Below are 9,882 nucleotides of genomic sequence, written 5' to 3'. Positions count from 1 at the left end.
CTATAGCTAAGACAAATTATATCAACAAGGGCTTAACACTGCAGCTAATAAAATAACAAAATAATAACTCACAGCAGGTGCAATTTGCTACACCTGTAACTTTATGGTTTGAGGGGTAAAATAGTCAACTTCTCTTTTGTCAAAGGTTCCCTCAGCTTGACATAGATGAAATACACTTATACTGAAGTTTGGACATAATTTAGGATCAATGAATCAACAATTTATAGCACAAAAAGGGCAGCAAACAACAGCTTGCAGCAGGTGAATTTGCTGCACCTGTTACCTTTAGGTTTTAGAGGGCAAATCTATAATTTCGTGGCTGGTCCTTCTTGAATTTAGCTCCCACAGCTGAATTTCATCATATAACACTTGCTCACATCATTGCCTCTCAGATTATAGCAAGGTTTCATCACTATAAAGCCCAAAATCAGCATATATACCAGATTTTTGCTGCAGCACTGTTATAAGGGTATTTTTGGTTTTTCACCACTTCAAAATTTTGGATTATGGTTCTCTCAAGTGTATATTAACTATATATTCATGCTCAAATGAGTAGCACAACAATCACAGTAATATAATGCATTTTCAACATCCAAACCAGCCTTGCAAAACTACTACAAGCTAAAACATGTGTGGTTCAAAGTACAAAACTAGTGTAGGTCACTCCTTAGTTCAAAACTCAACATTGATAGCCTTAAAACAACATTTTAATCATGCTCAGATGTTTAAAAATCATAGCATAGCAAGATTATGACAATATATACTCATCTCCAGAAACTTAAACCAGAAAATAACCAAAGCTTGAGGTTTGAGATATAGAAATTAATACCAGCTGCAATATGTAGTCCTAAGCCCCTTCAACAGTTGTATATCACCAAGTTATGTGTGCTCAGACCTTGTTCAACCTTTAGAAGTGTCCACAGCAAAATTTGAATCACCTCAGCCTCTCTTTTCACAAGAAAATCAGCACCAATCAGCATTACTATTCATCTTCAAACTGTACACGCATGCTAGAGCTATACGCAGATCAAATTCATCTCTCTTGGTAGATTAAACACTCAGAAAAATATCTTTCTTTGGTCCCTCGAGTGTTCTTCATTTCAGCTCACTTTCAATTGAAATGCTCAAAACAAGATGAAGCCCCAAGTCAGTTTTGCTCTCTAGAATTTTAGGTGAGAACTCACATGATGAAGTGCCGAGAGTAATATAAAGAGATTTAGTTGATTGGAGCCGGCTCAAGGAAAAATTGGAGCCGGCTCAAGAGCTTTTTGGAGCCGGCTCTTGATTTTTGGAGCCGGCTCTTGATGAGCTTTGAGAGATCCCGAGAGTTAGGACTTGGATGCAGGTTTTGGGGAGCCGGCTCATGAAATTTGGTGATCCGGCTCTAGAGATACCGAGAGTTAGGATTTGTGATTTTCTTGGATGCAGATTGGAGAGGCGGCTCTTGAATGAGATGATCCGGCTCTTGTTTTCTATAGAGGCGGCTCTTATTTAGATTGGAGCAGGCTCTGCTGCTGCTACTTCACTGCAGGACATTCTGCTCTATGATCATTCCAATTTCTCTTCTGAGTAGACAGAATCTCTCCTCTTGGAGTGGTTTTGTGAAGATGTCAGCTAATTGCTTTTCAGTAGTCACAAAAATAAGATCAATATCACCCTTAGAAACATGATCCCTAAGAAAATGGTATCTAATTTCTATATGTTTTGTTCTTGAATGCTTTTTAGAGATGCATATTGCACTTGAATTATTACATTAGTCATCTAAGCTAGAACAAATTGTTATTTGAATAACTTATTCCCAAGACTAAATTGACAAATAAATATATAAATTTTATTTTTATGATACTTAAGGAGTTTTAATCCTTAGAAGAATTCATGTTTACTCAACATGCTAAGTTAAATCATTTTGCATGCTAGTGGTAAACATCTTTGCGTAAATCATGAATGTTGATTCAAGGATAAAATTTAAATGCAATCAACATATTTTCAGCAATGGTTTTGAAAGCTATAATATATGAAGATATTAAGTTTGTTCAAAAACCATCATTCTTTAGAAAACCACAAAGCCTTTTGAAAGGAGCTCTAGGAGCTTATTTTTAAAACACATAGGCTAGAGATCATTTTAAACATATAGTGCAATTTAAATCTGTGTGGTTTATTTTTAGAGACCTTTGAATTTAAAGTCACTTAAAAATGCATTTGATACAAATCATTTCATGCAAAAACATATAGCATTTTTGTTCCTTTAATCAAAGTCACATGTGCACAAAGTCATTCATTCAATTCCTTCTTCAAGGTTGAAGACTTGGAGAGATATTCTAGCTTAGTTGCCAATGATGACACATGTTAACTATCATGATGTGAATGAAAAGAAACATAGATAAAAGTTTACAATTTTAAGAGAGAATCAGATCTTTATCAAGCACATATAGAATGTTCTCCAATGATGGATCGAAATAATGAAGTGAACTATTCAAACACTCTTAGGAAGGCATTATAAACTCTCACTCTTAGATTTTATGAGATGGCTCTTCCATGGAGTTTTGTTCCTTGAGATTTTCAATTGAGGATTTCTTTGATTTCTTATTTTGTTAAGCCCAACTAAACCTTTTCAAGATGAACAACCTCATTTTCTATATGCATGGAAGTGACACAATAAAATGGATAAAGCATTTAAGATCACAAAGGCATATAGATGATGTTTTAGACATTGCTACTTTGATAGATTTGATAAGGTTCAAATGAAATAGCATTAATGGTCTTCATGAGATAGTGTATGCTTTCCTTTGATGGCATATCTTCCAAAAAGTAAATCTTTCACAAAGATTGAGAATACTTAATCTAAAGATTATTTGGAAGATAGAGTATCATTTCGTGTTAGCATGTTCATAACTCATATGCCAAAACAAACTACTTTCATGCAAAAAAAAAAATCAAAATCTATAACATGTACATTTTTACATCTATTAGCAACTAGTAGCATATTAAGAATGTCATGCTTAGAATTTCACGATTGAATTCTTCATATAAAAGCACATTAATAAGAAAGAAATTCTTTACCCATGGTGCTAACTTAATTAGCTTGGGAGTTGTTTCTCAATGTGATGCATCCTTTCCATTTTGTGATTGAGAAATTCTTGGCATAATATTTCTTTTGTGCTCTAGGCACCAACTTGAGAATCCACTTGTCCTTGCCCTTGAAGTTGTTCCCAAGAGTGATGCTTCCTTCATAATCCTTAATTGATGCCCTTAAGTAACCCTATAAGAAAGGGTTGCATATTCTTCTTTTGGTACCCAAATTTTCTTGGGTCCATATAAGTTAGGCAATGGAACATAAGTTCCTTTTGGAACCCAAATCTTCTTTGACCTCAACTTCTTTCTAAATGGACAATCATGAATCTTATGTCCTAATCTTTTACAATAATTGCATTTAGAGGTTTGGGGACCACTCTTGACAAAATGATCATACAAAGGCCTTTTTATTCTTAACAAACATGCATCTTTAGTGTGAGGATTATATTGTATCTCATTTTTAAAAAAGACATCTCTTTGATTTCTAAGTATAGTACTCAAATTCTCTTTTCCTTTGGTAAGCTTTGCTAACATGTCATTTTGATCATGAATTATTTTCTTTAAAGACTCATTTTCAGGAATAAGATCAATTGATGAAGATTCTTTAGAAAATACACATTTCATTTCATTTTTCAATGACTCATTTTCAAATTGAATCTTTTCTAATTTTTGCACAAGATGATGATTTTCCTTTTTCAAAAAGTCATTTTCCATTTGAACTTTTTCATGTCTTTGAAGGAGATCATGGTTTTCCTTTTTAAAGGAAGCACATTTCACAAGCATGTTTTCTAACACACCTTGTAATTCTTTAAATGCATCAAGTAATTCATTGTGCTCATCCACTAACTCATTATAGGAAATATTTACATCAAAATCATCATGGTTAGAATTTACCTCATCTTTGTCGGCCATGAGACAAAGATTAACCACCTCTTTTATGCAACTTACTTCTTTGCTAGAAGCTTGGAGGTCTATACTCTTCTTTTGCATTGCTTCATTTTCTTCACTATAGGAATAAGAGTAAGTTCTACTAAGAAAGTTCAAATGATTAGTAATGTTAGTAGAACTAGAATGCATCTCACTACTTGATTCATTTTCATTTATGATGGAAGACACGTCTTTTTCAATAAGCATAGGCATATATGATTCCTTACCACGAATTGATCCTCCATATGCTAATTCAAGTGAGTTCCAAATTTCTTTAGCCGTTTTACAAAAGATAATCTTGTTGAACTCATTTTTGATTAATGCACAATAAAGATAACATGTGGCTAAAGCATTACATTGAACTAATCTATGATCATTTTCATCCCATTCACTTTTTGATTTAGGATTTTCATTCCCTTCAATAACTTTGGTTGGGATATGATCACCAATTTCAATAACTTTCCATAAATCAATATCAATACTTCTTAGAAAGGCTTTCATTCTAATTTTCCAATAGATATAATCATTTCCATCAAAACAAGGAGGTAGATCATTGGGTTGTCCTTCTAAGTGGGTGATACTACCATTGTTGGCCATGATCGTACTCTAAGACGATTAAGTCCATTAATTAGAGTTAGGCTCTGATACCAATTGTTGCCCAAGAATTGACTCTAGAGGGGGGGTGAATAGAGTCAATGCCAAACAATAGATAATTTTCGCAATATATAGAAATACAATTTCTATTTAACAATTTAAGTAATTATGCAATAATCAAGATATGAGATCAAGATATGGAATAAGCAATTAAAGCATAATTATAAGAGAGATAAGGGAAGAGAAATTGCAAACAACAACACGGCGATTTTTGCGAGGTTCGGAAACTCCTACTCCTCGGCTCAAGATCCCTCTTGAGACTTCCCAATCCAATATAGCTTCTCCTTGCGGGTGGAGAGCAAACCTTTACATGAAGCAAGACCTTGCTTCTTTTCCTTGCTAGGAGAACACCCTTCTCCTAGGCTTCTTTTGGGTCACACCAACCCTTACAAGTTTGTAGAAAAGATTGTAATTGAAATACAAGATTAAATCTCTCTCAAGATAGATATACAAGTGCAAGCTTACAAGAAAAATCTCTCAAAGATTGATGTACAAACTTTAGCTCTCAACTAGAGTATATATGAATATAAGTGAAACTCAAACTCTATAAATGATATGAATGAGAGAAGATGATATAAGTGAAGAATGTAAGCTTTTATAATCTCTCAAGTGAATAATAGAGCAAAAAACTCTATGAAGATTAAAGCAAGAGCAAAAGCCCTTTTAATGCTTAATTAAATCTCTCAAAATAGAATAAGAGTGAAATGAGAGAGAAGAGAAGATGAGAGAACAAAAGATCTCTTGAAATGTAATATTATGTCTCTCAAAAATGGTGGTCTGTATGCTTCAGCAAAATGAGCCTTCCTTATATAGACAGCCGTAGCTTAATATGTCTGTTAGAAGTAGTTGGAAGACTTAAATGCAGAAAAGTGCCGTTGTAGATTCAAATATCTTAGAAGAGCCGGCTCTACAAAATATTGGAGGAGGCTCCAATAAATGGGAGGCGGCTCTAATAACTGGGAGGCGGCTCCAATCCATGAAATGCATTCTACGACATAAGTTTTGGCTACTGGAGTGCAAAGAGGCGGCTCCTATAAAAATGAGAGGCGGCTCCAATAAATGGGAGGCGGCTCCAATAATTGGGAGGCGGCTCCAATAAAAATGGGAGGCGGCTCCAATTTAAAATGTGCTTGCTTTAGTTTTCATGGAGGCAACACCTTGTTTTGGATTTTGACAGAAAATGGCATGACTTCAAATGGACATAACTCAGTCCATGAAACTCCAAATGAGGTGAAATTTAAGTCTAAATTTATTGCCTTGAAGTCAGCTTTCTAAATCCACTGGCCTTGCTCAAAAATTCCAAACACAGAAGAAGTTATGGCTATTTAAGTGCAACCTGGTCAGAATTTTCGCAGAGCAGAATTATGTATTTTGTGAAGCTCATATCTCAGTCATTTTTAATCCAATTTAGGTGAAATTTGAGTCTAAACTCAAGGGCTCGAAGTCAGCTTTCCAATGCCACTGACCTTGTGTAAAAATTCCAACTACACAAATAGTTATAGCAGTTTTAGTGCAAGCTGGTCTGAAATTTTCTAGGCTGAAAATAGCTTCTTTTGAGATATCCATCTTTCTAGCACCTAGGACTTTGATGAATGATTCAATTTTGTTCAAGACCTATTTCTAAGAGTCTAGGGACATATGGAGATGATAAATTTCAAGTGCATTGTGTCCTAGAGTCATTTACTAAATTATGGCAACAAAGGCTTTAAAGATGAAATATTAAGTTCAATGCCTTTTCCTTTTCTTTCTAGACACCAAAGTAAATCTTATGATTAATGTGCATGGTCCTAGCATTTCTAGCTTAAGTTGTGAGTTCTTTCAAAGCTTATACAAGCTTGAACTAACCCTTTCTTAGCAAAGACTTCATATGACAATATCTATGAATGAAGTGCAAAGTCTATTACTAAGGATATAGGAATATGTGAATGATGATAATATGCATGATCCTATAGAGATGAGCTTCAAATGGATTCATAAATACTTTGACATTGAATCCAAAACACTCACCATCCTATCTACCCCTTTTCTTCATGCATTGTCCATGATCGTTTAGGCTTGAGGTAGTATTGCTTTCTTTCTTCCTTTGAGTTGCTTTCTTGCTCATTGAAGTTCAAGCTATCTTTGGACATTGCATTTTGTTCCTTGCAACTTCAGGTCTTCATTGTATCCATTTCTTTCCTTGATGTGATCTTGAATAATGGAATACTTTGAATGATCTTTAGTGCTTCATTGAGGTCATTCTTTGAATGTGAATAATCTATATAACACTCAATGTAAACATTAGTCCTTAAACACCATTAATGGTTTGTTATCATCAAAACACCTAGATTGTCATTGGATGAAATCCTTAAGGTCAACAGGCTATATCATAGTCGACTACGATTTAAATATGATTCAACTAATAAAAATGAATCGTCCTGAAAATTATTATTGCGCAGTGTAGTCGATGCATAGAATGTGTAAGATGCTAGGTTTTTGAGCTTAATTCTTTTTCTGGATTCCTAAATCTGTATCTCTTCCCTTGTTACATTCACACACACCACCACTACCACCGCCACCATGCTCACATGTACACAAGGGTGGAGGGAAGGGGGGGCTGGTGGGGGCCATGGCCCCCCTAATCTTTTGAAATTTTTTTTAGTATAGGTAAAAATAAAATAGTATAGCATATATGGTATAAAATCTATACATGGCCACCCTAAGAAATTTTTTTTTCTTTTAATTAGCATTTAACAAAAGATAGTTTATATATAAACTAAAAGAAAGTGATTTAATTGATGACTATAGATCCCCGATAAAAACTGATTCATATAAAAATTTAATGTAGCTATCTTAAAATTTCAACTCAAATACCGTTCTTTCACTAATGTGACTATCTTAAAATCATTCCAACTCAAGCAAGATTTTTTACATAATCTTATTATCCTAAAATTCCATCTCATACATGATTCTTTCCATTACTTTTTTTTTTTTTTTTTCATTTTATTTATTTTTATTGGAATGCTTTTATAAGAATTCTATAAGAAATTAATTTTTACAAAATCTAGAACAAAATTTTCATTTCAAGTTTTGAATATCAACAAAAATCGATGATTTAAGAATCTAAATTCTTAATTTATTAATTTGTTTGTGTTTTTTTTTATTTATTTATTTTTTTTTTAATTTTTATCATTGTTATTGTTTTGTTAGATTTTCAATTGTTACTTTTTTTTTTTTTTTTTTAAAAAAAGAAGTTAATTTTGTTTTTTTTTTCTTTTCGGTAAATAAAGAGAGTTATTTAATTGAATTTTTTAATAATAAATTTCTTTAAATAACTAGTTTTTTTATTTAAATAAATTGGGAAAAGTTTAGATAGATATATTTTTGTATGAATATAATAAATAGTAAATTTTTTTACCTACGATTAATTTTTTTTTTTTCAAATGTTCTAACTAGGTAATGTTGTTTATCATTTTGGCGCCCCCAACCTCATGATCTTGGTTCAGCCCCTGCATGTACATACTTTGTGTGTCATAGATTTTTTTTTTTTTTTTTTTTTTTTTCGAAATTTTAAGCTACTGTCATAAATTAAAAATAATATTTACAATAGTGGGCCTTCGGCCATTACAAGTGAGAGACAATAGGCCCAAAGGCAAATACAACAAGGGACTAGCCCAAACCAAATCCAATTGAGAGAACAAGCTAACAACCAGTCGCAGTACCAAACCGTTAATGGTAGTTAGAGAGCATTCCGGTAATGGCATTGGAGCTGCACATCTGTGCGAAGGAAGCTAATCCCGCAGTCTTGGAGGCGGCCGGAGGGGAGGACGACAACATGATGGGGAGAGATTCCAGTCCTTGAGGATCTTTGAAGTTGTTGAGCAATTTCTAAGAACCCTTAATTTGAGAATGGCAGAGATGGTGGAACAGATTTTGGAGCAGACAACTCGTTGAGATGACTTTTCTCCTTTGTAAATCCTAGCATTTCTCTCTTCCCAGGTATGATACACAACTGAGGAGAGAGCCAATTTTCGAAGCATGTTTGAAGGGGTGTTTGACTTCCAATTGTTGCTGATCTGTAGAACAAGCACTTCCCAATTTGCCGTTGGGATGACCAATTGACATTTGTAAGTGATGAACCTCCAAATTGGTGAGATAAAGGAGCAGTTGAAAAACAAATGATCATGAGATTCAGTTGAATTGTTGCAAAGAGCACAAATGTTTTGATGTCTGGCCATAGCTTTGTTGTCCAGGGTAGGCAACCTTGATTGAACCGCCATCCAAAGGTTAAATCTCATTCTTGGTATGATTGGAGAATCCCACACCAAATTGTGCCACTGTACTGATGAGAGATCCCCTATAAGGTGCTGTAGTGTATGCTTGAAAGAATACTGCCCATTTGGAGATGCAATCCACTTCTTTGAGTCATTTCTAGAGGGGCATGGTGGTGGTAAGGAGAGCAATTCGGGTATGGCAGAGGTTAAAGAAAGTGGGAAAGACCATGTATTATCAACAATAAAGGAATTGGCAGTGGTTCCATCATTAAACCCAGCCTCAGTTAGAAGAGTGTGTGGAAATCTAAAGTTGAGAGGCCCTATTGTTGTCCAATTGTCCCACCAGAATGAAGTTTGGGATCCATTGCCAATCCTATGCTTGATGAGCATTCTGGCTAGGTGCCTAAGTTGGAGAATTTTCCTCCAACTTAGTGAGCCTGAATGTAGTTTGACTTATTGTGTGTTTCTCTTTCCATATGCACACTTTTGTCTCAAGTAATGGAGTGTGTTCCTGCCTTTTGGGGGTGGACTTTTCCTTTTGGATACTACAATTAATTCCCTCAAACTACGGGTATCAAGCAAGCCTAGGGTAGAGACTTACCACCTAGAGTTGAACTCAACATCTTCGGGTGGCGCCCAGAGTTCTTATGCTAACTCAACTACCAGTGGGGTCAACATACATGGTTCAAAATCCTCTCTTAGGCTACAGTGTATTCAGGGATGAAGCCAGAAATTATGTTTGGGGGCAAAATGTAGTAAAAAATTTTAAAGCAAGGTAATTTAAAAATTTTACAAAATTATAAATACAAAAATGAAACTTTTTAAAGTTTAGGGGGCGAATTTTTTATTTTTTAAAGATTTAAACATACAAAATGAAAATTTTTAAAATTGAGGGGGGAAATTTAAAATTTTAGAGAATTATGCACACAAAAAATGCAATTTTTGAAAAGTTGAGTGCAGCTGTCGTAGCCGGTGA

The 9,882-nt window shown here is 34.3% G+C and overlaps 1 protein-coding gene across 1 annotated transcript; it reads right to left on the bottom strand.

Moving 5' to 3' along the window:
* Positions 1-8,423: 8,423 nt before the first annotated feature.
* LOC132314116 (uncharacterized) lies at positions 8,424-9,296 on the bottom strand. The gene has a single exon (XM_059813016.1). It carries the CDS (start codon positions 9,294-9,296, stop codon positions 8,424-8,426), a length of 873 nt encoding a protein of 290 aa, XP_059668999.1.
* Between the last annotated feature and the right edge of the window lie 586 nt (positions 9,297-9,882).

This window comes from Cornus florida, unplaced genomic scaffold, assembly GCF_030987335.1.
Source record: "Cornus florida cultivar Cherokee Brave unplaced genomic scaffold, ASM3098733v1 CherokeeBrave_3.0.0_Hap2_Chr06, whole genome shotgun sequence".
NCBI lineage: Eukaryota > Viridiplantae > Streptophyta > Magnoliopsida > Cornales > Cornaceae > Cornus > Cornus florida.
Note: the sequence above shows the minus strand (reverse complement) of the source record. Positions and strands in the feature narration are given on the sequence as shown.

What these genes read in the sequence shown, in the direction of transcription:
- LOC132314116 (XM_059813016.1), bottom strand. Translation starts at nt 9,296, where the DNA reads ATGCTCATCAAGCATAGGATTGGCAATGGATCCCAAACTTCATTCTGG.